Source organism: Mirounga leonina, unplaced genomic scaffold (assembly GCF_011800145.1).
Source record: "Mirounga leonina isolate KUSES-001 unplaced genomic scaffold, KU_Mleo_1.0 Mir_126, whole genome shotgun sequence".
NCBI lineage: Eukaryota > Metazoa > Chordata > Mammalia > Carnivora > Phocidae > Mirounga > Mirounga leonina.
Genome location: NW_023270314.1, coordinates 25,669,107 through 25,695,278, shown reverse-complemented (window position 1 = coordinate 25,695,278; position 26,172 = coordinate 25,669,107). Strand labels below are relative to the sequence as shown.

General features: G+C 57.1%; 1 protein-coding gene across 2 annotated transcripts; it reads right to left on the bottom strand.

Moving 5' to 3' along the window:
• Window positions 1-1,491: 1,491 nt before the first annotated feature.
• Window positions 1,492-25,473, bottom strand: KRT80 (keratin 80). 2 transcript variants are annotated; one of them, XM_035002604.1, is made up of 9 exons: window positions 24,935-25,473; window positions 18,733-18,941; window positions 13,451-13,511; window positions 13,091-13,186; window positions 5,553-5,717; window positions 4,988-5,113; window positions 4,141-4,361; window positions 3,608-3,663; window positions 1,492-3,473 (listed from the first exon to the last, which is right to left on the bottom strand). In XM_035002604.1, exons 1-9 carry the CDS (start codon window positions 25,367-25,369, stop codon window positions 3,349-3,351), a joined length of 1,494 nt encoding a protein of 497 aa, XP_034858495.1. In that variant the 5' UTR covers window positions 25,370-25,473; the 3' UTR covers window positions 1,492-3,348. The 2 variants fall into 2 exon arrangements, with proteins under 2 accessions (XP_034858495.1, XP_034858496.1); XM_035002605.1 differs by having other exon boundaries at window positions 3,391-3,508.
• Between the last annotated feature and the right edge of the window lie 699 nt (window positions 25,474-26,172).

Below are 26,172 nucleotides of genomic sequence, written 5' to 3'. Positions count from 1 at the left end.
GCCTGCCTTCGGCTCAGCTCATGATCCCAGCATCCTGGGATCGAGTCCCGCATTGGGCTCCCTGCTCAGCGGGGAGTCTGCTGCTTCTTCTCCCTCTGCCTCTCCCCACGCTCTTGCTCTCTTTCTCTCTCAAATAAATAAAATCTTTAAAAAAAATAAATTCAAAGAAAGTGGAAGGAAATAACAAATATGTTATATATTTTTTGGCTATGAGATTCAGATTCAGATTCAGATTAGTATTCAAGAAATTCATAAGTCAGAAATCCACAGAAAAAAATAAGTAGAGAGTCGGTCTCAGTTCTAGGCCTCTCCTGGAGGGGAATGTGGATTTTCCATAAGTTTCTCCTGAGTTTTGAGAGCAGGGCCCATTCCACAGGGGCCTCAGAAGAATGGACAAACTCTGAGCAGAAGTCTCGGAACTTCCAGACCCAGGGCCTGGCTGTACTGTGTCCTGAGAGAGCCAGCCCGAGGCCCAACTTGCCTGTATTTGGTATACAAACTAGTGGGTTGTCTTTAATCCACAACATGTGCCTATCATAACGATAGAGATATCACCAATAATCCTTTATACTGAGTGCTGGAAATGGAAGGTGTGGTATTCCTGATAGGAATGAACACAGCTATCTCATCAGATCCTCAAACACCCTATCAGATAGGTAGGGAAGGTTTATGCTCCATTTGGCAGATGAATAAATTGAGACTCCGTTTGTCTGAGGTCTCAGTGAGTGGGTGAGTCAGGACACCAAAAAGCTTCGAAGTCCCTTCTTTGCTCCCAAGCTTCCTGTCATTGAGACACCTGCTCTTTCTTCAGTCTAGCTAGCTCCTTGGTGCTCACTTAAAGCCCACTTCCTCCAAGAGGCCTGTGCTGATTCTCTGGTTTCCAGAACAAGCCATTCTCTTCCCTGAACTTTTCCCTTGGTTAGGAAGTTTGGGGTGGCTATCTTAGGTAGATAGCTTATCTCTCAACTTGACTGTGAGCTTCTTGAGGCAGAGGGGTGGGGTACAGTTGTAAGCGTCTTAGTGCAGGGCTGGGTTTGAGAAGATCCTCAGTCCTTGTTTGTTGATCTAGAATTTGGTTTGGCAGGATTAGACCTGTACCCATCAGAATATATTCTGGGCTGTGCCAACCCCACGGTTCAGCAAAAGTGGTTGAGAAGGAACCCGCCACCAGTTGGGGAATCCCCCATGTCTGTGCTTGCTAAAGCGGCCACGTGGTGCCTGGACTCGTCAGGGAGTGCTGGGAACATAGGTCCACACTGGGAAAATCTCCTTATAGGATGGTGGGGCCGGAGACCTTTTTGTGTCCAAGTTGCACCGGTCTGAAGGTATAATTAAGTCCCTGGGCCCCTTTCCCCATAACTGGAGAATCCCCAAAGTTCTGTGGTCAACCTGTTTGACCAGTGACTGACCAATCCTGAGAGGAGAGACAAAAACACACAGCTTTATCCACGGACAAATCTCAGCACTTTATTCATCCCTTGGCAGGGAGAAGGGGGGCATTGCCCCAAGATAGTCAGCCAGCCGGGTGGAGTGGCTGGGATATGTGTTGTCTACCCAGAGAGTAAATACAGTACTGATTAGGCAGAAACAGGAAGGGAAGCAATAAGTTAAAAGCCACATAAGTTACGAAAAATAATACATATACTTTATATATCTTGTATCCCCACTGAGGATTTGCTCCCTTGGAAACCAATAAATAGGCAGCAATCAGCGCCCTTTTTGGGACTTCCGGGATGAGTATACGTCCGAGTTCCCTCCGGCCTGAGCGTCATTAGCCCTTCAGCGCCCCCCACAGGCATGGGGGACCTTGCGGTCTTGTTGGGGCCAAGGCCTAGGGGTACGATGTCCCGGAAAGTGAGATGAAGGAATGGAAGACTGGGGCTAGCGGAGGAGTGAGGCAAGGGACAGGGACAGAGCAGGGAGGGAAGGAGAGAGGGTGGGTGGTGGATTGGGCGGCTGGAGATGCCAGGATCCCCCTGCAAGCCTCAAAGGTGAGAGCCAAGACAAGGAAAGAGGAATGCTCCTCCCAGCACCATATCTTCTCTTTGGAGGCAGAATTCCTTTTTGGTTGTCAGTGGGGCTCCCCAGCCCAACCGGAAGGGCTCAGAAACTCCCAGACCTGCCTGGACTGTGCCTTCTTCATGGCCCCTGCTCGGGAGGCAGGGAAGTGGGTGTGGTGGGGAGAGGGGGCAGAAGGGGAAGAAAAGAAGCAGCTCTAACCCCACAGGTGCGGGGTGTTCCTGGGCTCCTCAGTAAATGCAAGGAAGGATGGAGGGGAGGGCCGGGCTGTTTGGCCTGATGGAGAGAGCAGGGACCCGGAGAGGTGGGATTCATGGGAAGTGGCCCAGGGTTTGGTGCTGGGGGTGGGGCTAGGGGTCTCCAGGGCCTGGTCTACCAAAGCCAGGTTTCAGGCTTGGGAAACACCTAGGCGTGGGGGGGGGGGGGGGGGGGGGGGGGGGCAGAGAGCTTGGATCCTGGGCAGGGTGGTGAACCCCAGGATGGCAGGGAGGAGAAGGGAGGGCCAAATTCCCCCGCCTGGTCTCAGGCTGCCATCTAGCCTCCCTCTCACAGGGGGTTTATCATGGCAAGAATAGCTTCTGGAGAAGGAGCCAGGAGCTGGCTGCGCAGCCTGTCCAGTTCTGACTGGCCCTCTATGAGGGCCCCACAGGAGGACGGAAGCTGCACAGACGTCTCTGGGTTGACCTCAGAGGTCCATGCTCAGGTCCCACACACCCGGGGAGCTTCCTCCCTTCACTCCCTAATACTGTCAGGTCTCTGGAGGTGCCCAGGTGGTGCGCGAAACCCAGGGGTGCTCAGCACTCAGTTTCCCCAGGAGCTCCAGATGGGGAGAGGGTGCCCAGGCAGTCCCCTCAGCCCCTGATTCATGGCTGGCTGGGGCTGGGTGAGCAAGGGCACCAGCCTCGGTCTTGAGGCAGAGGCAAGGTAAGGCTTGGTAAGTGAGTTTAGGGCAAGGGTTGGGCGAAAAGGGTCAAAAAAGGTTCCTTGGTGGAAGCCCTCTGTTTGGGGAGGAGCCTCAGAAGAGAAAGGAGGTGGAGAGAAAACTGACCCCCAGTTTCAGTTTACCTAGTCGGACCTCTGGCAAGAAGGTTAGAAGGGTAGGACTGAGATATTGAGATGGAGCGGCATGATTCTTAGTAGCTGGTGACAGCCCTGTACCACCCCCAGCCACCTACAGAAAAGCTGTCCTGGTTTTGAACCCTCCCCCTTTCAGTTCAGGATCAGGTTTGCCTCCCCGCCCAACCCAGAGGTCCCGAGCTGCTTGCGTGAGTCTAGCTGAAGTCCCTCCAGCTGCAGGGGGGCGACCTAGGCTCCGGGGCTCCAGCTGCCTTACTCTGAGACCTCTGACTCCTGCGACAGGAACTTCTCAGACATTTCGGTGATTTTGATCACAGGGCCTTTTCTGTTCTTCTTTTTCCGGGAGGGGGCTCTCGAAGGGCTAGACTTGGAGGCAGCTACAGGGAACATAAGGGGTGGGGCAGGGAAGGGGCTGGAGGTTGGGGGGCCACTTAAAATGATGCCTTTAGGGTCATGATTGCCCGCACCATATCCCCTTCCCCGCCATGGGTTCCTAGGGAAGTAGACTCACCGGTTCTGGATGTAGACTTCACCACGCTGACCATGGCGGCTGAAGGCAAGTCCATTCTGGGGGAGGACGGAAATGGGGGCATTTGAAGGGGGCCTGTGGCTCAAGCCCCCGCTGGGCCTGGGGGCCCTGGGGAATGGCAGGTGGAGGGCAATTCTTGGTTGTTATTCCCAGCCCCGGGTTGCCCTGCTGTGTGACTTTGGCTAGCCAGTTTATCCTCTCTGGGCCTCTGTTTCTTCTCCCCTGCACAAATGGCTAACATTTACGGAGCGCTCAATTGTGACAGATATTTGTGTGCAGAATAGTATCAGTCCTCCCCACCATAGTCTGTGTCATGATCAGCCCATTTTCCAGATAGGAAAACTGAGGATTTAATGAATGGGCCAAGGTCCCAGTTTGTAAGTGGCTGAGGCTGGACACGATTCCAGGTCTTCCTGGCTCATGGTATCCTGCTGGAGGCGGAGGCTGGCTTTGTGTGGGGCTGGCCCTCTGGTCCTGCCTTCCTGCGGCCCCACCCCGCTGGCCCCAGCCCTCACCGGCTCTCCTCGCCCTCCACCAGCTTGCGGTAGGTGGCGATCTCGATGTCCAGGGCCAGCTTGGTGTTCATGAGCTCCTGGTACTCGCGCAGCTGCCGGGCCATGTCCTGCTTGGCCTGGTGCAGGGCGGCCTCCAGCTGGGCCAGCTTGGCTTTGGCGTCCTGGAAGGCCAGCTCCCCCTGCTCCTCCGCCGCCTTGATGTTCTCCTCCAGCTTCAGGCACTGCAGAGGGAAGGGGTTCATGAGCACTGGGGGGAAGGAGAGAGTGGGCCCAGGAGCTGGCCTCTGCCCTCTGTGGGGGTGCGCAGGGCAGGGAGGGCTGAGCAACAGTGTTCTTGGGTGTGGCAGGGGGTCGCCTTGCAGCAGGAGGGAGTTCAGTTAGACCTTAGGAGACCCCTTCCAGAGGCCATGAAGGAGGGAAGATGCACAGCACCCAGAGGAGCCTGTCCCAGCTGTCCTGACAGGGCGGCGCCTCCTCTAAAGTGCTGGCTGGAAGCTGGGCTTAGGCTTCCAGCCCCTTCTTAGTACTGTTGGCCCAAGGCCTGGGAGGGAAGAGGTGGGCTCTGGGGGTTTGTGGTGGTGGGGCTCTGTATCGTTCCCACAGCCCTGGCCAGTTTACAGACCACCTTCACCTGCGACACTCACGCGGTCCTCACAGCCATCTTAGGAGGACAGGAGAGGAAACTGAGGCACAGAGCTGGTAAGTGACCTGCCCAGGGTCTTGCATGTACTCAGTGTGTGTGTGTGTGTGTGTGTGTGTGAGAGAGAGAGAGAGAGAGAGAGAGAGAGAGAGTGTGCCCTTGCACTCCTCCCTGCCTCACCCCCAGGTGGGTCCTCCAGATACTCACATGACTCTTGACGGAGAGGATCTGGGATCGAAGCTTCTGGATGCCCACGTTGAGGTCAGCGATCTCACTGCGGCTGCTCCGGAGGCTGTTCCCAAACTCAGCTGAGCAGGCAGACCGCTCCTCCAGCTGGAGGGCATGCAGGAGGTGACAGTGAGGGGCAGTTCACTGGGTCCCTCCCAGCACCCTTGCCCCTTGCTGCTCCTTTTTTCTCTCACCTCCTAGCCCCTCCTCTTCCTCTGCAGCCCTACACTCGCAGGCCAGCCTCGCCCTCCGACACCCACCACGCCTAGCTCTGGCTGGGCCCACCCCTGGCCTGGTGTTACTAGGTGGTGGCACCGTTGTGAGCTCCCGGAGGGCACGGACCCTGGCCTTTCCCCCACCGCATGGCCCCTCGGCCCCTGCAGTGCTGGGCTCTCACATTCTCCGTCGCCCCATGCTCCCCACTGCTCTCTCACAGACTCTCAGTGCTCAGAGCTGAAGGTGACTTCAGCCTTCCCTGGGTCGGCGCCTCCTGGGCTGGCAGCCTCCTGCCCCCTTGGTCAGCCCCACTCCGTCAGCCCCGAACCTGTCTCCGGGAGTAGGCCTCGGCTTCCTCCAGGCTGCGAGCCGCGATGGCGTCATACTGGACCTTCACCTCCTCCACGATGCCACTCAGGTCGATGTGGCAGCGGCTGTCCATGCCCACGGTCACCGACACGTCCTTCACTTGGGCTGCCAGGTCCTTCAGCTCCTGGCCAGGCACAGACGTGGGGGCTCAGGGCTGGTGGGTGGGGGGCACCAGACCCTCAGCCAGCCATGGTCCCTGCCTCCCCAGGGGGAGTGGCCCTCTCTGTGTCCCAGAGAGATGACCCAATGATAAGGCCTCCCTGCCATGCGCCCTCAGCTCTGACTTCTGGGAAGCAGTTGGCCTCTCCTGCTCATCCGCAGCTTGGCCTCCCTCTCTGGGTGGAGGGGACAGGGCAGCAAGGGACTCCTGCTTCCAGAGGCTCACTACAAGCCTATTGATTTCTCTTCAGTGTCCCCACCTCTCCCAGGGCGGGACACTTTCCTCCCGGCTGGTATGGCAAAGGTCCAGGAGGTCTGGCCCCTCTGCTCCATTATGGCTCAGTGGTGTGCAGCTTGGCCTCGCCCTCTGGATGGGAGCTCCCTGAGGGCCTGGGGAGCCACGGCCTCTCTGGGTCCCCCGCATCTGGAAGCGAGCAGCTCAGTTTGCATATTGGAATGGGAGCCCATGAGTGATGAGGGGCAGGAGTGGGGCTGTACTCCCTGCTCCCCTGCCAGGGGCAGAGGCCAAGGTGAGTTCAGGGTCACCCTGGAGGCTCGTTGCCCCTCCCCATCTGGCTGACCAGCTCGCCTGCAACAACGCAATTTGGCCTCAATATTTTCATCTTCTCCCCATCCTTTAGGATACCTCTTTCCTCCTCCTCTCTGTCCATCTCTCTGCTTAGAAAATGCCAGCCCGCATCCTCAGAGAGCCCTGGAAGCGGTAAACTTCTCATTTCCCCCCGGGGACTCATTACAGGCCAGGCTCCGAGCTAAGTGCTTTCCCGCTATCCGCTGTCCTCGCCAGGCCCACATGACCTCTCGCCCCAGGTTACAGAGAGGAAAGATGCAGCGGCACGAAGCGGTTAGGGAGACAGCTGTGGGCGCAGAGCAGGCCCCCAGAGGCCTTGCTGCTCCCGTCAAGCTCCCCTAGAGGGGCAGAGACAGGAGCCGGAACCTGGGTCTGTCTTCCTAGCCCCAGCTTTTGGGCCTGAACGCTCAGGGGTGTGTAGAGAGGCAGGTGGGAACAAGGGTCTTCCTGAGGGGCTGCAGGTGTCACCTTTCAGGCCCTGGGCTGCTGCCCCCGGAGGAGCCGAACCACCCAGGCCGGGCCGGGCTGGTGCGGGAAGGAGGAGCGAGGGGCTGTGGCCGGCATTGTACTGGCAGAGTGAGTCAGGTGGCAGGGAGGGAGCCAGGCAGCCTGGGAGGCAGGGGTGGGGCCCACCTGGGGGAGGGAGGGTGTGGGGCACACAATGACTCCTGCTGGTATTCACAGTTCACCCTGACCCTCACTTAAGTACTCCAGTCAGCAACTTTTGGCCAGTGTTCCCATTTTTCCGATTGCTTCATATACGTGTGTGTATTTAAATATGCCATATATGTGTGTGGCTCTTCTTCTGTTTGTTTGTTTGAATCAGGATCCAAAGCAGATCCCTATCTCGCAATCAGTCCATCTGTCCCTAAGTCTCTCTCTCTTTTTTTTTAAAGATTTTATTTATTTATTTGAGAGAGAGAATGAGAGAGAGAAAGCACATGAGAAGGGGGAGGGTCAGAGGGAGAAGCAGACTCCCTGCCGAGCAGGGAGCCCGATGCGGGACTCGATCCAGGGACTCCAGGATCATGACCTGAGCCGAAGGCAGTCGCTTAACCAACTGAGCCACCCAGGCGCCCTCCCTAAGTCTCTCTTATCCTATAGCTGTGCCTCCATCTCTCTCTCTCTCTCTCCCCTTCTCTCTCTTCTTTGCTATTTTCCGTACTGAAAACACTGGGTTGCTCGTAGCACCGCCCACAGTCTGGACCTTACTGGCTGCCCCGTCTGCTGGTGTGGAACCCCGCTCTTCTGCCCCGGGGCACGTCCTGAGACCTGGCAGCTGGGGCGGAGGCCTGCTCACGTCCAGGTTCAGTTTTTGTCTCATGACTGCATTCTGACCTTGGGTGCTACCTCTGGACCCCTCCTGACCCTCGGTCCGGCTTTATGTGCAGAGTGGCTGCGGTTGGTTGAGCCTCTGGAGTCTGTAGCAGCGAGGCTGGTGCTCTGACCCACAGCTTGTGCCCTGCGGGGTGGGCTGGGTCAGCTAGAGCCCCAGGGGCAGCTGTGGAGACCTGCTGAGGAAGGCCGCCCCTTCCCTGTCTGCGAGCTGCCTGACCCTGCCCACCCGCATCCCTGGTGACAAGGATCGGCTCCTGCAAAAGGAAGCCTGCTGGGGGCAACCTGTTTCCATCCCGGAGCTGACAGGACCCTGAGCCTAGTGGCCAAATGCCCCTTAAGGACTCCAGATGAAGGATTTTGGTTGATCTTCAAAAGAACTTAGCAAACATCTCTGGGCAAAAGCAGGGGAAGGCCCGGCCCCTTGGCAGAATAAGGTCGATGGTACCTACAGACTCATGTCCCACCTCTGCCGCCCGGGTCATGCTTAGAGACTGGCATTTCCCACATGGAACCAGGATCCCAGGCAGGCCTTGGCTGTGGACAGTTTGAGGAATGCAGCTTTGAGGCTTCCTTGGTCAACATTTTATGGGGGGGGGGGGGTCAGTGGGCATAGAGAGTTCCAGAGAAAGCCCTTTAGCCCAGGCCTGAGGTGGCGTTTGTTATGGGCCAGGAAAAGGCCAGGGCATTGTCAGAATGCACTGGAGCAGGGCTTCTCTTAGCAGGGAGAAGGGATTGGCAAAACAGAGCTGATGGAGCAGCCTCGGATCCTTTCTGGAAGGAGGCAGGGTCAGTGTGAGCTTGGTAAACAGGAGTAGGAAACGGAGGGTTTAGAACATCCGTAGGCCTGTTCAGGCACGCCGGCCCCCACTGGGCCGCAGAGGGTATAATAATGCCAGCTTGTGTTCAGCTACTACGGGACAGGCCCTCCAGGTTGGCAAGAATTGAGCCAAGGTGAAGTTTAAATCTCTTCAGAGCCTGAGCCTGAGGAGACAGCCGCGGGTGGGTGGAACCACCCTCTTTGTGGTCTCTGGGTCAGGGGAGGCAGTGACCCTGAGGGGTAATTTAGAGCTGCTCGGTAAAATGTAGTGCTTAATGGCACCAGGAGCTGAATACTACCCCTTCTTAGTAGCTGTGTAACCCTGGCCAGGTTTTAAACCTCTCAGAGCCTTTGTTTTCTCATCTGTAAAACGGGTATGATTATCAAACTGAAACCAGCTAACATTTATTAATACTTACCATGTACCAGATACTGTTCTCACTGCTTTAGGATATATTAACAAAATAGATCCTCACGACAGGCCAGTGAGCTAGGCTCTATCATTTTCCCCATTTTACAGATGGGAAAACTGAGATATATATAGAGAGAACGTGCTAGGGTTCACACAATGACTGAGCCAGGATCCAAACCCAAGCTGCTCTAAAGTTTGTGCTCGCCTAATCATGACCCCTACCTTTATAGGGTTGCTGTGAGGAGTAAATGAGATTACACCTGGAAAGCAGTTCACACAGTGCCTGGGGTAGAGTAGGTGCTCAGTAGATAGTAGCTAAGGACACTATTGTTGTAACAGGTGACGAAGCTGGGGTGAAGGGTCCAGGGGCCGAGCAGCCTCCCTGGCAGTACGAAGGCGGGCGCCAAAGCAGCTTAGACACACCAGGCTCCCTCTGCAGGGAAGGGCATTCTGGGAGGTGCAACCGGCTGCGGAGGGGGGTTGTCGGGAGATTGCACAGCTAATCTCCCTGGAATGAGAGCTGATGGGTGGGGCAGGTGGCATTCTGGCTGGATGCAGCCAGGCCCCCAAAGCACCTGGGAGCTGGCGTGTACCTTGGAAGCTGAGGGGAAGTGTGAGCCCCGGGGTCCTCTCACCGGCTTGTGTCTCTGGAGGTGGGGGGCAGAGGGGTTCCCCGGGAAGCTGCGGTGTATCCGTGAGGCCCTGAGCAGCCCATGGCCATTGGCTTCTGAGAATTTATCCTGGCCATGTACATGCGTGTGTGTGTGTGTATGTGTGTGCAAGAGGAAAGGGCTGTTTTCTGAAATGCCAAGGTGGGCCTCCACAGCTGTGCTTTTCTGACCTGGTATCTGCTCCAGAGTTGAAACTAGAGTGTCCAGCCCTCCTGGGGCTACTCACGTCCTGCCATGTTTTTCCTTCACCTGAGGTAGCCATGGCTGGCACCTTCTTTTGCTGAGCCCTGCTTGGTCCCATGTGGTAGCCACGAGCCGTATGAGGCTGTGGGCACTTGAAAGGTGGCAAGTCTGAATTGAGATGAGCTGTAGGTGTAAAATGCACACTGATTTTGAAGACTTGGCATGAGAAAAAGATTGTAAGACAGCCTATTAATTTTTTGTACTGGGCACCTGGGTGGCTAAGTCGGTTAAGCATCTGCCTTCAGCTCAGGTCATGATCCCAGGGTCCTGGAATCGAGCCCCGCATTGGACTCCCTCCTCAGCAAGGAGTCTGCTTCTCCCTCTCCCCTCCGCTTGTCCTCTCTCTCAAATAAATAAATAAAATCTTAAAAAAATTTTTTTTTTTGGTATTGATTACCTGCTGACTAATCACATTTGGATATATTGGGCTGAGTAAATTGTATTATTAAAGTGAATTTGGGCGCCTGGGTGGCTCAGTTGGTTAAGCGACTGCCTTCGGCTCAGGTCATGATCCCAGAGTCCCTGGATCGAGTCCCGCATCGGGCTCCCTGCTCAGCAAGGAGCCTGCTTCTCCCTCTGACCCTCCCCCCTCTCATGTGCTCTCTCTCTCATTCTCTCTGTCTCAAATAAATAAATAAAATCTTAAAAAATAAATACATAAAGTGAATTTTTTCTGTTTCTTTTTTTAAAATGTGGCAACTAGAAAAAACAATTACATGTGTGGCTCACTTTGTATTTCTCTTAGTGCCAGCGTAGAGACCCACTGGTGTGGGGACTTTTTAGCATAGGGTCAGGGCCGCCTTCTCAGCTTGCAGCGCTGCCTGAAGAGAGACGCAAACCTTATGACCTGACACCAACTTGGCGCCTCGCTGCCCCCAGAGTAATCATCCCTGCGCCATGCACCGAACAACCCCACGTCCGCAGCGGTCCCGTTTCTCCGCAGCACTGCCATACCTTTACCCTCTCTGTACCGCCCGCCCCCCCAGTACCCCCAGGAGCCGCCCATCACACTTAGAATAAGATCCAAACCCCGACTCTGGGCCCAGGGCCCTCTGTGAGCTGACCCCAGCCAGAGCTCTTCCTTCCCCCCTTCGTCACCAGACTCACTCCTGCCCTTGATGCTTGGCCCTCCTTCTGCCCGAAGCCCTCTCAGCTCTCCACTGGGCTGGCCCTCCCCAGGCTGGGCCTTCCCTCTCTTGTACCTCCTCTGAGATGCCCCCTGACCTTGACTTTCCCCTCCCCTCCAGCACTACCACATCATCGGGTTCTGTGCAGCCCGGCCCTTTTCACCCTCCCAAATGATCTTGCTGAGATGTTTGTTGACTTGCTTATTACCTGTCTCCCCTTTTAGCTCAGTGGCAGCCCCTGAGAACATGGACTTTGCCCATCACACTCACTGCTATATTGGTGCCAGGCACCCAGCGGGGGAGCGATAAACATTTGTTACCTGGATGAACGGATTTAGTCATCAGCAGAACCCAATGAGCCTGGTATTACGACTCTCCCCATTTTACAGATGAGGAGACTGAGGCAAAGAAAGGAGAAATAACTAGCCCAAAGTCACAGAAACGGAAAAGAAGATAGAGCCAGGATTGGGGCCCAAGGGCTGCTAAATCCAGATGGAGCAGGGGCCACGAAGTTTTGTGGGGGTGACTCCGGCAATGCCCACGCCTATGGCTGGCCATGCCTGGCCTACCTCCAGTTAAGTCTCCACGCCGGCTGGGCCGCTGTCCTGGCTGGGAGCCAGAGCCCAGTGCGGATTCTGAAACATTGGCCCTGCTGCCGTCTGCCTGGCTCCACAGGGAGTGTGGGCAGAGGAACTCCTAGCCCACTTCTCAGGCCGGTCAGTGGGCCGGGTGCCCTGCGCAGCCCCAGAGGGCTCGGCCGGGGGCGGGAAGCTTCTTAGGGCGGCGGAGGTCCTGGTCCGCCTGGAAAGGCTACCTTCCTGCTGCTCCCCAGGGTTGCGCTGTTCTCTCCGCCAGGCCACCTCCCATGGCCACAAACAGGTCTCAGGCCCATGGAAGCCCCTGCCGGGGGCCGAGCCTGCTGGAGAGCAGTGTGGCCCATATGCAGCTATGAGGCCCAATCTCCCTCTGCACAGGACGAGGCCGCCAAGCTGTGGTCAGCAACCCCTAGGGCCACTTTAGCAGAACTCTTCATTTCATTTTTTTTTTTTTAAAGATTTATTTGAGAGAGAGAGAGAGAGAGAGAGCAGAGGGAGGGGCAGAGTAAGAGGGAGGGAGAGAATCTCAAGAGGCTCCCTGCTGAGCGCGGAGCGGAGAAGGGGCTCGATCCTACGACCTTGAGATAATGGCCTGAGCCAAAACCAAGAGTCAGATGCTTAACCTTAACCGACCAAGCCACCCAGGTGCCCCCATTTTAGCAGAACTTTTTGATGGCCGTGATGACTTTGACCCCTGCTCTGATCTTGGCCGCAGGGCCATAGTTTGGCACCAGCAGTTTGCGGTACACAGACTGCCAAGTCCTGCCGTCCCCACAGTGGCTCGGCCTGCTTCTAGGTCACCTGCAGCTTCTAGGAGGCCCTCTAGCTCCTGGCTCCCGAAACAGGGGATGTGGTGCCCGGGGGCAGAGCGGAGGGGAGGGGAGCGTCCGCAGTCAGCAGCAGGGCTCATCTGTGGACTGACCTGGCTGTGGGCTAGGCCTTGTGGGGTCATGGTCCCCCCAGGCTCAGGCAAGGACTTAGGGACACAATCAGAAAGGGATCCGGAGGCTCCTCTGCATTTACTGGGTCCTTTTTGTTCTGGCAGAAGCTAGCATTGTCTGGGAACTCAAGAATCTGACCACAGGTCTTCTCTGCCAAACAGGGGAGGGCCAAGGGCATGTCCGTCCGTGCTAGGCCTGTGGGTGCCTGCCATTTAGGCTGCAGGTATGGGGAGAGATGAGTTCAGTAAGAACAGCTCTTCAAGGCCCCCTGGTTCCCTGTCTCTCAGGCCACTTCCCAACCCTTGCCTGGATGCACCGGCCCCCGACATGCCCTCCGCACCCCAGCACACTCAAAGAAACAGGTCCTCCTTGAGCATGAGGCCTCTTGGGAACTTGCCAGTCCTCCATGAATGGAGGGATGAGGGGACGTGTTGGGTTATTGATTGCAGCGCGAGAAGGGGTTGGGAGATCGTTATGTCTGTGTTATGTCTGTAATGACTGCCGAAGGTTCCATGCCTCACTGGACATCCTTCCCTCCCCTGCATCCCTTACCTGCGGACGAGTCAGCTCTTGGTTCCGTGGGACACTGGTCTCATTTTCTCACCTGCTCATAGATGTTTTTCATCAGCTCCATGAAGCTCTGCAAGCCTTTTAACTTGGTTTCCAGTTCGGTCCGACGAAGGCACTCTGCATCCAGGTCCTGGGGGTGGGAGCAGTGGTGAGTGCCAGGGGAGGGGGCGTCTCAGGGCGGGAGTGGGGTGCTCATCTTCCTGAGGGAGATGGGGGTGACTCCCAAGGGAGCCCTGGCTCAGTGCCTGGGAGAAGCAACAGGGTGAGGGCAGGTACCCATGTCTGTCTGTCGTCCCGGGACTTAAGCCTCTGAGGGCTTTGCTTGGGGAGCCTGAGGGAACGAGGGCAGAGGGTCCATGAGGATGGAGCCCCTGGGGCAGGCTGGGCAGGCTACCTTCTTCAGCTGGACGAAGGTGAACTCCATGTCTGTGCGCTTGGAGGTCTCCTCCTCATACCTGGGAGGGGGGGAGGGAGCGAGGCAGCGGCAGAGTGAGAAAGAGAGAGAGAGGCTGCTCAGCTGCAGGTGGCAGGAGCTTGGGGTATGATTAACCCTCTGGAGTGGGGCTCAGGGCCCCTGCTGTCCCATTTGGTGCCTTAGGCCAATTAGAAAAAAAGTGGCCTTTGCCTCGGTGGATGCAGCCCCTCATCTATGACACATCCCTTCTAAGCCCATGACACCATTCTGTCACTCCTGGATGATCAGCCAGTTCTCTCCCAGGGCTCGTCTGTCCCCTTCCTGGCTCTTCCTCATATCCACCTCCTCCTGGAAGCCTCTCCTGATTGCGCAGCCCTGTCTCCCTAACTTTGTTCTCTCATCTTTTCCTTATCTCCTCCCCCAAGAATCTCCATTTCCTATAAGCCATGCCTTTGGTTGAGTCTGCTCCGAGCTGTCTGCTCACGGCCCATCCTCTCCCACCTCCCCGCCTCCCCTCTGCATTGCTAGCTGGTAGGACACCATTCCATCATGTTCCCTCCCAAGGCGAGAGTGTGGACCTTGCAGTCAGATAGACCCACAGTGTGTTCTTGGGCAGGTAACTGCACCCCTCTTTCCTCGGCTCGCCCGTCTGTTAGGGGTGTGTGTGTGCACGTGCGGGGGTCGGACCAAGCCCACCCCTGGTACAGTGACAGGGCTGCATAGTTGATACTCCACAAAGGTGGGTTCCTTCTCTTAGCTTTGCCTCCTCCTTTCTCTGCTCCACCTTGTGTTTGGAACAAGGACACTGTTGGACGAGAGACGGCATCTCTGGGTCTCTGACCTTCACCCCTTGCTCTAATCAAACCTCTGTCTTGGCCCTCCCCGGGGTGGGTGTCTACCAGCGCAGACTTCTTGCCCTCAGCCCTGCCTGCCTCCATGGATGTGGGGATTCTGTGGCTTCCAGGGAATGCCTGAATCACTGGCGGCTCTAATTACAGTCGCCTGCCTGCCCCGCTCCCTGACCTCATGGCAGGGGCAGCGTCACCGCCACTCAGGCTTTGCTTGCCACCAGGCTTTACCTGAGAAGCTGAGGGGAGCAGGCCCCAGCTAAGAGCCTGCCGGGCACTGGGTCTCTGAGACTCAGTGTGCTTAGCGCACGGACTCCTGGCTGCTGCTTTGGCTTCCCAGAGTCTGCAAGGGGCTCTCAGGATGTGGGTCACGGGCATGGTGTGGAGGGTGGGCCAGGGGGACTGGTCTGCAGTCTGGGGCCTACCAGAGCCAAAAGTATGCCCAGGAAGCTTTTCTTGCTCCCTTTTCTGTGCAAGTGGGCTCCAGAGCCCCACTACTTGGGTTTAGGTCCTGGCTCCTTGCTAACTAGCTGTGGGACTTTGGCTAAGCTGCTTGTGCGTGCCTCAGTCATGACAATAGTGATGTCACGAGGGTTATATAAGTTAATACACGGAGTGTTTACAACAGTGCATGGCACCTGATAAAGCTATTATTATTACCTGAGCTCTGCTCTATCTAACATCAGGCTCTGGCCCTCATTCCCTCTGCCTTGGCCTCTAGCCTTTCTGGAGACAAACCATGGGAAGCCTCATGGCAGAGAGAGCGGATGGTTCTCTGCACTTCCATCCCAGACTTCCCACTGGGAATTTGGTGACCTCTGAGGACTTCCCTGCCCTGGGGGTGGGGGTCTAGAGAGCCCCAAGCTGAGAAGCCCCTCATTGGCTGGCCCTCCCTGTGTAAGCCCAGTGGTCAAGGCTCTCCCCTTCTCCCCTCCCATCTGGATAGCAGAGTTCTGCCTGCTTGGGGGCAGGACCTTGGAGAGAGCTGTCCGGTGGGGGTTCTCTGAGGTGTCAAACCTCCTCCTTACCCCTCACTGTCCTTCCAATCCTTTTGTATAGCCTTCCCTCCTCCCATTTCACCAACTCCACTGGATTTCAGCCCTAGTTCACCCCCTCCACCAGAAGCTCTTGTGCAGTGAACCTCCTGCACAACAGTATATGGCACCCTCTAGTCACTTGCTATGTGGCCTTGGGCAAATTATTTCCCCTTGTGGGGCCTCTGCTTCATTCTTTTTTTTTTTTTTTTTTTTAATTTTTTTTATTCTTATGTTAATCCCCTTACATTACAACATTAGTTTTAGATGAAGTGTTCCATGATTCATTGTTTGTGCACAACACCCAGTGCTCCATGCAGAATGTGCCCTCCTAAATACCCACCACCAGGCTAACCCATCCTCCCACCCCCCTCCCCTCTAGAACCCTGTTTGTTTTTCAGAGTCCATCATCTCTCATGTTTCGTCTACCCCTCCGATTTCCCCCACTTCATTCTTCCCCTCCCACTACCTTCTTCTTCTTCTTCTTTTTTTTTTTTCTTAACATATATTGCATTATTTGTTTCAGAGGTACAGATCTGAGATTCAACAGTCTTGCACAATTCACAGCGCTTACCAGAGCACATACACTCCCCATTGTCTATCACCCAGTCCCCCCATCCCTCCCATCCCACCCCCCATTCCAACAACACTCAGTTTGTTTCCTGCGATTAAGAATTCCTCATATCAGTGAGATCATATGATACATGTCTTTCTCTGTTTGACTTATTTCACTCAACATAATACCCTCCAGTTCCATCCACGTCGTTGCAAATGGCAAGATCTCATTCCTTTTGATGGCTGCATAATATTCCATTGTATATATATACCACATCTTCTTTATCCATTCATCTGTCGATGGACATCTTGGCTCTTTCCACAGTTTGGCTATTGTGGACATTGCTGCTATAAACATCGGGGTGCACGTACCCCTTCGGATCCCTACTTTTGTATCTTTGGGGTAAATACCCAGTAGTGCAATTGCTGGATCATATGGTAGCTCTATTTTCAACTTTTTGAGGAACCTCCATACAGTTTTCCAGAGTGGCTGCACCAGTTTGCATTCCCACCAACAGTGTAGGAGGGTTCCCCTTTCTCCGCATCCCCGCCAACATCTGTCGTTTCTCTGCTTCATTCTTAATAAATACAAGGGTTAGCTAGCTGATCCTTGGGGTCCTGGCTACATCAAAGCTTTTGGAAGTCTCTGTCATTATAGAGACTTAGGTAAATGCTATCTCCCCCACTCCACTCCTAATCCCCTGCCAGTCTGCCAGCTGCCAGTTCCCAAACCCATTCTCAGCCCTTTTCAGCTTGTCACACCCCCCCCCCCCCCCCCCCCCCCCCCTTGTTTATTTCTAGGAGTGAAGCTGATCTCATCAGCCTTGTACGGGCAGGGCACACCCCTCCCTGTCAGGGCTTGGCCTGGCGTCTCCTGGCTCCTGGGGCCCCCCAGGCTCTACACAGCCAGGCTGCAGCTTTTCTGGCTGTGGCCTGTGGATCTAGAAGCCCTCCAACCTCACCTCCCCCAAGCCTGGTGGGTTTCCTACCCAGAGAGGGGAAGAGAGGCTCTGAGCCAAAACAGCAAGCTCAGGCCGCAGATGGAAACCAGGCAACAGGCCAATGGAGGAGGCTGAAGCAGATTAAAACAACAAGCAGTGTTTGTACAGAACTTCCAGTTACAAAGTGCTTCCATGGATGTGATCTGGCTGGGCTCATGGGAGCAGCCTCCTCCCGTGGCTGGCTGGGGTTACGGATGGGCTTAGCGCACATGGCTGTGTGACTGAGGACAACTCCCTGCCCTCTCTGGGCCTGTGTTTCCTTCCCCATGAAAGGATGATCCCAGGCCCCCATCCAGCCATTCTCTGGTTTTTTGAGAGCCAAAGAGCTGCCAGACATCAGTGAAACAACTCTTGGATTCTGGTGTGCCAACACGATTCCCCTCATCATGGTCAGATGTTGAAGCTAGGCAGCTCGGAACGGGCAGTGAGGTTCCCCATGGGTTTCTGTTAGGAACTGGTAAGGCGGGCTGGGGGAGAGGGCCCCTCGGCCATGGAGGGCCCAGCTATGAGGAGAAGCCCAGGCCAGGGCTGCAGATCATGCTTGTTGGCCAGAAAGTTCCAGATAGATCCACAGATGAGGATATTGAAGCCCCCAGAGTGGGGAGAACTTGCCACGCGACCATCTCTGACTATGACCTGAGCAGGGGAGGTCATAAGGAGAGGTGGTGGGCAAGCTGAGCCACAGCGCAGAACTGGACTCCTGACAGGCTGCCCCAGTCCCTTGGCTGCTCCCAAGACTGCAGGCCTCACCTTGGGTTGGCAGAGCTTGGGGCTGGGCCAAGCGCTGGAGGAAGGGAGGGGAGGGGTTCAGGCACATCCCACCCTCCCTCACCCAGGCCGAGGGCCTCCTCAAAAGGACACCAGACCAGAGGAAGGAGCGCAGGGACACAGCCTCTCTGCTCTGTGTCAGCTTCCATGTCCTTGAAGCTCTTCCTGCTGTCTAGTCAGAGATGTCACCTGTCCTCTGAGGGACCCAAGCACCTGGTCTGCCTCTCCTCCCTCCCCAGTTCAGTTCAGCAAGCCTGTGTCAAGGACTACTGTTAGCCTTCTACGGGGTAGAAGAGTTGCCGTTTATGGTGGCCGGGCACCATGCTGAGCTCCCCACTTCCTCCTCACGGCAGCCTCAGGATGGCTCAGCACCATCACTCCCACTCCGCACAGGGGGATACTGAGGTTTGGATGTTGAGCCGCTTGCCTGAGGTCACAGAGCTAGTGAGGAGTGGAGGCCAGGAGTGAACCCCTTCCAGTCTGTGGGCACCTCACAGGCTGGGGCTGTGGTTTTTCATCTCTCTAGATCCCAAGGCGACCACTGAGGTCAGGCATGCATTACCTACAGGGGATTGCTTCTTTATTCCGACAGACCCCCCGCCCCCCGTTCTGCCCCCTGCCTTCCCTTTCCAGCCCACTCGAGATCAAATTTCCAAACATCTGTTGTTCTAGCTGGTGACAATCTCCCATTGCCAGTGGGATGTGTGGGCGGGAGCAAGTGTGTTTATGGGCACGGGAGGAGGGGACAGGGCACGGGGACTGCAACGGTACCCAGGGCCGGCAAGCACAGGGCTTAGCTGTCGTCAGCATGAGACTGACTTGGTTGCCAGGGGCACTATTTGGGAGGGTTGCTGTGGGTTCACGGCCATCTCCTCCCCATATTTAGAATACTGGCTGGCACATAGTAGGTCCCCAGTAAGCACGTCTGTAGTCAAGAGATGTTCTTTAAGGATGTTTTCTCGTTTTCTGGCTTGGGTGCCCGGGGCCTTGCATCCGGGTGCAGGTTGGTTCCCACCCTCGTTCCCTGCCCACAGCCCCAGTGGGGCGCACCCTACCTGATTCGAAACTCCTCGACCTTCTGGAGCACCTGCAGCAGGTTGGCCTCCAGCTGTCCCCGCTCCTGGCTCACTTTGAGCAGCTCCTCCTGCAGCCGGCCCTGGTACTCCTCATAGAGGTGCCCGAGGTCAAAGGTGCCGGAGTCCTGGCCTTGCAGGAAGCGCCAGCGGGTCTCCAGCAGCTGGTTGCGCTGCTCCAGGGCCTGCACCTGGGAGAGCAGGGGAACGGCGGTGAGAGGGCCTGGCGCGGACAGGTCGGGCGCGGAGGCCCCTGGACAGCCAGCTGGCCCGCATGGGGGCCTCCCCGGGCAGTGGCGGCTCATCTGTTCTGCGCTCACCCGCCCCCGGGCCCTCACTGGGCGCAGCCGGATCACATCTCCAACTGCGGATGGTTCACACAGAAGATGGCAAGATAAGGAGGGAATCAGAAAGGGGTGGAGCCAATTAGCCAAGGTTTCTTCGGGGAGGAGCAGGGCCCAAGAGAGGAGGGAAGGGGCTGAGTGGGCCCATGAGGTGACAGGCCCTCCATGCCCGCCTGGGGCTTGGTTGGGAGATCCCAGGGAACACAGGGTGTCAGAGGCCTGTCTGCCGTCCCCCCCACCCCCGCCCCCCCAACCTGACAAGCCTAGTCTCATCTTGCCGTGGAAGCTCAGCAGTGCAGGGCCTGGCGAGGACTTCATTGTTAATGCTCCAGACAACCCTGGACTTGTAGCCTCTCCAGGCCTCAGTTTCCCCAGCTAGAAGTTGGGGCTGACACGGCCTGGCCCTGGCCGCCTCTCAGGGCTGTCTGGGAGAGGAAGCTGGGGCCGTGCTCTGGAACAGTAATACTAGCAAGTGTTTATGCGTTCCCTGCTGTGAGCCAGGCCTCGTTCTAGATACTAGACATCTTCGCCTCATTAGTCCCCACGTCCTGATGGGCTAGGTGTAGTTGTCCGCCGCACTTTACAGAGAGGCCAAATAACTGGCCCAAGGTCACAAAATTAGCAAGTGGCAGAGCCAGGTGTGGAATCCAAGGCAGTGGGGGTTTAGACTCTTTTAACCCCCACAACATGGGGCTCTGTCTGTGGCTGGAGTCACCGCGGGCCCTGGGACCCACCTGCCCTTCCTGGTCTGACGTCTGCCTCTAGTTGGGGCCGGCGTTGCCTTGAGGGTGACAACGGGGAGGGCTCTGGGCACAGCTGCTTCTCTCAAACTGCCTCTTTCCCTCTCTCCCGTTCACACTGCTGCAGGGCCTCCCGCGGCTCCCGGCCCAACCACTGCACGCTGTCAGGATCCCTCTTGAATCCTCTCCTGCCCTCCACCCAGTCCAGCCCAGGGCAGCCTGGGGGGCCCCCTGCCTCTGCCCAGGCTGCCTGTTCTCTCCAGGCTCCAGCCTTCCTCTGACTGTCCTTTCTACCATCCCCGTCCCTCCCCGTTTGCGCTCCCAGCTCCCCTCCTGCAGGAAGCCTCCAAGAATCAAGAATCGGAGCTCAAGGGCACCCTGCTGGCTCATTGGGGGAGGGTGGGGGGGAAACATGCGACTCTTGACCTTGGGGTTGTGGGTGGGTTTGAGCCCTGCATTGAGTGTAGGTAGAGATTACTGAAATAAATAAACTTAAAAAACAAAAAAAAAAAGAAAAGGAAAAGAAAAAGGGTTGCAGCTCAGAAGAAGGCCCCCCCTCCCTTCCTTCTGAGGTCCTCAGTTTATCTGCTCCTCACTTGTCCGGACCTCCCACCCTCCCCGTCAGATGGGGAGCCACCTGCTCTCTTCTTGGGATCCCTACCACTTGGTGCCCACGTCAGGGGCAGCTGCGAGAGACGGCTGGGGCCTGGCTCCTGGGCAGGCTGTGGTCACGAGGGTGCTGTGACAACCAGCCCCGGGGTGTTCCCCAGGCTGCTGGCTGCCCCCTGCCCGCTGATGGCTCTAGCTCTCACGATCACGGCTGAAAGAGCCAGAATCATAGGCAGGAGCCTTTCGGGTCACTGGTTTGTACTCTTCATCTACAGAGGGCGAGGTGAGGGCCCAGGGCGGTCAAGGGACTTGGTGGCCAAGCTTCTCAGGCAGGCCCACCTGATGGCCGCTGCCCACTCTGGACCTTCATGGACTCCCTGTTTCTTTTGAATTTGGGGGCCAGGTGGGCCCTCCTCTTTCTTCCTGTCCTGCCCACATTCTTGGGTTTTCCTGTGACACCCTACCATCCTTGAGAAGTCCCCTTTGACGTTCACAGTAGACAACGCCACCAGGAACCCTGGGCCATGGCCTTGTGGGCTTGTCATTGCCCTGCTTAGCTCCCATTTGTGCTGGGACGTTCAGCTCACAGCCAACCTAAGCCTACAGTCTGCTGTTGTTACAGCCAAACAGGTTCCGTAGGGATGGCAGTCAAGAGGGTTTCTGTCCTACCGGCGTGTGTGAGAGGGATGTCTGGTGGGGGAGATCCTTGCTCACTCCACCTTCCTTCCGATTTGACAAGCCAGGGCCCTGTGTTTACATTGAGGGTGAGGTGAGAGGGGAGATGTGAGGCTCCCTCCTCCACCCATAAGCAACAAAACACCCTTTACACCAGGAAGTCCTTCCCTTAGTCTCACCTCAGTTTCCTATGCTTCAGTACCAGCCGCTGGGGAATGGTGTGCGTTTGGCCAGCCAGTCCAGCCAGTCCAGCCAGAGAGCACTTTTGGTTGTGAGACATGGGGCAGCCCTTTCCCCTGCTGCTGTGTGTGTGTGTGTGGGGGGGGGGGGGTTAGTTTCTTGTTGTCTCAGTGGGTGGGGATGGAAAGTCACCCCTATCCAGGACCTTCCCAGCACAAGGCTCCTCCCTCTCTGGAACAAAGGCCCGGGGAGGGCTGGGGAAGCAGTTAATCGCTCTAACCTATCAAGGCTGCTGATCACTCACCTCTTAGTGCCCTTCCTCCCCGTTCTGACTGACCCCCTGCCCTGAGATCATAGGCAGCACTCTAGGAGGGGCCTCAGAGAGCAAACCCCTGGTCTACCTGCCTCCCGTTTTACAGGGGAGGAAACTGAAGCCCACAAACACAGAACTCACTGTGACCCAGCCCCACCGCCCAGCTGAAAAGCAGGCCCAGCCCGGGGTGGGGAGAGATGTGCTTTCTGTATTGGGAACCGAGCAGCCCCAGGCAGCTGGAGCTCCTGGCTGGGGGCTCCCCAGGGAGGGAGGCCTCAGACGCTGGCAGTGACCCCCCGGGGCATGGGGGGTGGTTGTCGGTTATCAGACCCTCCCGCCAGCAGGCACCTGCTGCGTGGTCGTTCCGGTGACTTCCAGAGGCCGCACAGGCCCACGGGAAGACATTGTGCCCATCCCTCTGTCCCCGGGCCTTTCACTGCCCCTCTTAGGTCCCCTTTCCACAGCCTCCTCAGGTGGGCTGCTGGCGGTCCTTTCTCTTGTCCCATCTCCATTCCGTCTGCGGTCTGCACGTGCCTCTGTGGGATGGCACCGCAGCCTTCTCCCGGCCTGCCTCAACCTCCCCCCCTACTGCTGCTACTCTCTCCCCCTCCTCTCAGGGCTGTGCCCCTACCCGCCCTGCCTCTGGCATGAGCTCAGGGCCGTTTACAGAGCAGGAGCAGAGCAGGGAGGCGGAATCTGAAGCTCAGAGAGGGTAAGTGGCTTGCTCAAGGAAACACAGCCTGCAGAGGGAAGACCCAACATGGCTCCAGGGACCCTCGGCCGACTCCTGGGGATCAACACCCCCATCCTCCTCTTCCTCCTTCACTTCCTCCTTCTCCTCCTCAGTGTGCTCTGATTTCTCTTGGGGCCTCAGAGGGCCCAGAGGGGACGAGGAGTTGAAGGGCCCCTGTCTGTTTCTTCCCTTTGCCTAGAGCCCCCCAGGCCTGCGCTGGTTATGGCTTCTTGCCCCTGGGCCCATACAGTTCTTTCCGGCCCCGGCCCCGTGTACCACTGCTACCCACGAAGCTCTCCCACCCTCTTCTCAGGCTCTTCTCAGGCTCCTGCCTGCAAGGGGCCACCTAGGTTCAAGAGCTCCCCGGGCTGGGCCCATTTATGATATTTTTTATTTAACAAACAGAACCCACCTGGCACATGGTAAGTGCTTTTTAAATGCTTTTCAAAAATTATCCCATTTGATCCTGACCAGCCCATTACACGGATGCATACTGAGAAGCAGAGAGGTCAAATAATTTGCCTGAGATTAAACAGCTGGTCAGAGGTAGAACCCGGATTCAAGTCCAGGAATGGGGTTTTTCCCTCGGGCCCTTGAGGCCTTTACAAGGAGACAGGGAGGACATAAGTTAACAGACTGAGCTAACGACCTTCTCTGTAGGGTTGGTGGATCAGCTGGGGCTCTTTGGCCCCAGCGATCAGGGTCCCCAAGAGGCGGGCACCCATGGCTCCAGCGTCCTACTCTGAAGAGCATCTGTCTCAAGGCCAAGGCTCTAGGGTTGGGAGGCTCTAGTTCTGCGAAAGACCTCAGAGGGTGTCGCCCTGGCCCCCGGGCACCGGACCCCAGCCCCTTGGGCCCCCTCCCTGTGCCTACATATCTTTCCTGTCCCCAAGGCCAAGGCACAGGGTGGTATCAGCCCTGGCGTTCAGAGAGAAAAGCCGCCCATCCGAGCCAAATTACATAGCTCATGAAGCATTCCTTTTAAGGGATTAAAGCGGTTTCGAGAGGAGGTGGCTCTGCAGGGACCTGCCTCCCAGGGCAGCAGGCTGTTTTCCTAGGGCACACAGCCCAGCAGTGCAGGGCTCTGCACAGCCGGCCAGGCCCGGGGCCGGGGGAGGGAACGCGCCACCTCAGTGGATAGTTGTCCTTCTCCAGCTGTCATTTCCCCTCCTCATGCCCCGACCCTGGTCACACCCTAGGTGCAGGTGCAGGAACGCTGGTCTGGGCACATGAGTAGGGGGGAGGGGAAAACAAACCCACAGACCTGAGTTCAAGTCCAGACTGTATGCCTGGTGGTAGTGTGACCTTGGGCAAGGCACTTAACCTCTGGGATGCTGTCTCCTCATCTCTACAGTAGGGGAAATAGCCACTGGGGAGTGTGGCCGTGTAAGCCAATGACACACATTTGCAAAGTTCCTGCAGAGAGCTGGGCACAAGCAGATGCTCCATACGTGTTACCTTCTTCCCTCTGCCCCTCTCTATGGATGCCCGCCTTACAGGGGACCCTAGCAACATGCAGGGGAACACCAAGGCAGGGGGACAAGTGCAGACAAAGACCAGGGTGAGGGCAGAAGGATGGGGCTCCGGTGTACTGAGTAGGAGGGAGAAGTTGAGTTTTCCTCATCTGTTAAATGGGCATAAAAGGACTTCTTTCATAAGGTTGTTGAGGGAAACTGAGGTAACTATGTAGAGCATCCAGTACGGTGCCTGGCATGTAGTTAGCAATTAATGCAGCTGTTACTCTTATGATCCTTGTTTCTGGGCAGGGCAGGGGGGCAGAGCTGGGAGGGCCGATCTGGAGAGGTCTCTTGGAGGAGGTGAATGAGGAGTGGGCTCGGGGTGGGCAGGACTTTCTCAGAGCTCTTGAAACCAATGCCCTGGGGTGGAGGTGGACAGGAGTGCCTCACACCAGCATACCGGCCACGGCAGTGGGGTACAGGGAGTCTGGGTGCTGGGGACTCACTCCCTCTCTCCTGTGGGTGCCGGGGAGGCCTGGCTGCCTGTCTGCTTCTGACTCGCAACACCGATTCTCTACATTCCTATCTCCTGACATGCTACTGCGGCATCCCTAATCCAAAGCCTCCTTCTGGAGGCTCCAGGTGCCCCTTTGGCCCTGCTGACACTTCTGACCTCCGGAAGCTGAGCAGGGCCAAGGCCTGGAAAGGAGGGCGGACCCTTGGGAGCTCAGCTCCTCTGTCCGCCTGCCTTGGAGTCGGACGGCAAACCATGTCTCCATCAGCCATTCCTATGAGGGGGTATCCTCCTGGCCACACTTGGAGCTCCTCCCTAGTGTCCGCCTAGGGGGACAGTGACCCCAAGCCACGAAGCACATTATTACCCAGACATCCCTCAGAGCCATCCCGGGGCCTCTTTCTCCCCCAGTGCCAATCCTGGGGACTTCTCTCGCCAGCTCTCTGTTCAGAGCTAGCCTGCCGGCTCCTCATTGGCTGGGGTCAGGGGTGTGGCATGACGCTCCAGAAATACAGAGCTCAGCCACCTGCCCAGGTCTGAAGGTCCTTAGTTTTCAGTTATCAAACCCTTCTGCCAGCAGGCGTCCTACTTCAGGCGCCACCCCCCTACTTCAGCTCACCTTGCCAATCAGGGAGGCAAATTTATCATTGAGGACCTTCATCTCCTCCTTCTCCTGGTTCTTCTGCTGCTGGATGGCTGGGTCCACTTTGAGGTCCAGGGGCACCAGCAGGCTGGGGTTCACGGTTACCTTGGGGATGGTACCAGGTGCCTCGCAGCCTGTGAAGCTGCGGGAGCTGAAGCCCGGCCCGGGGGTCCCGCAGCTGCCCCATCCCGAGGTCCCAGGCCGGGGGCCGCCCGCAGGGGTCACCTCACAGCTGCTAAGGCTGCTGAAGCCAACGACGCAGGAGTGGCAGGCCATCGCGGCCCCCGGGCCCGGGACGCGGGAGGGCACGGGGGTGTGAGTGAGCCTTTGTGGGGTGGCAGGCAGCTGGCTCTGGTCGCAGGCAGGGCAGGCTGGGGACTGAGGAGCAAACACCTGTCCTACAGTGCTCATTAGCTCCAGGAGGGCGGGACGCCTCCCAGCCCGACCAACCTGTTAGATGATGCGATCCTCCTGCCCCTCCCCCGGCACCACGCACACTCTCCTCCCTGGGGCCTGAGACTTGCCTGCTTGAGGGGGCTGTTCACAGGCCCCCCTATCGAGCTGGGTCTGGCTCTGGGGAGGGGGGCGGCGAGGCTGGGCTGGCTGGCGGGCTGGGTGGGGGTGCGGTGGTGGCAGAGTAAGGACAGACCCCAGGAGGAAGGAGAGAGAGGCGTGCAGAGAGCACCTCTCTCTGCAGACCTCACTGCATACCTGAAGGCTGACGTATCTGGGCTCACATACTTCTGGAAAAGATGAGGCAAGCGCAGGCCGTGCGCTCCCAGAGTGCAGGGCAGCCGTCCTGGGCGGCGTGCCATCTGGCACTAGGAAACAACACCTTTTTATTTATCTTCTAGCTGCCTAAGAGTCTCCCTGGCTTATCTTCTCTTCCTGTCTTCCCCCCCTCCCTTCCTTCCTTTGACCTCGGGTTTATTGAGCACCTACTAGCACATCCCACTGTCTCAGAGGCTGGAGAGGAAATAGATGGCCAAGACCAAGAGCCCTTGGCTTTGGACAGGTGAGGCTCGGGCTCCAGACTCAGCCTGGCTGCTTGCTCCTGGGGTGACCTCAGGCAGGTTAGCTGACTTCTGTGTCAAGGATGGAAAGGCGCCCCCCAACCCCCGCCATGGGAGGCAGTGTATGCACAGAACTTAGTGGAGGGCAGGACACGAAGCCCTCGGTGAATGGTGGCTAAGACCCGGGGCCTGCCTGTGGGG

What these genes read in the sequence shown, in the direction of transcription:
- KRT80 (XM_035002604.1), bottom strand. Translation starts at nt 25,369, where the DNA reads ATGAGCACTGTAGGACAGGTGTTTGCTCCTCAGTCCCCAGCCTGCCCT. An exon ending in GTGGAGGGCGAGGAGAGCCG is followed by an intron (nt 3,664 to 4,140) that starts GTGAGGGCTGGG and finishes GTCCTCCCCCAG; the next exon opens with AATGGACTTGCCTTCAGCCG. An exon ending in GAAGTCTACATCCAGAACCG is followed by an intron (nt 3,474 to 3,607) that starts GTGAGTCTACTT and finishes TGTTCCCTGTAG; the next exon opens with CTGCCTCCAAGTCTAGCCCT.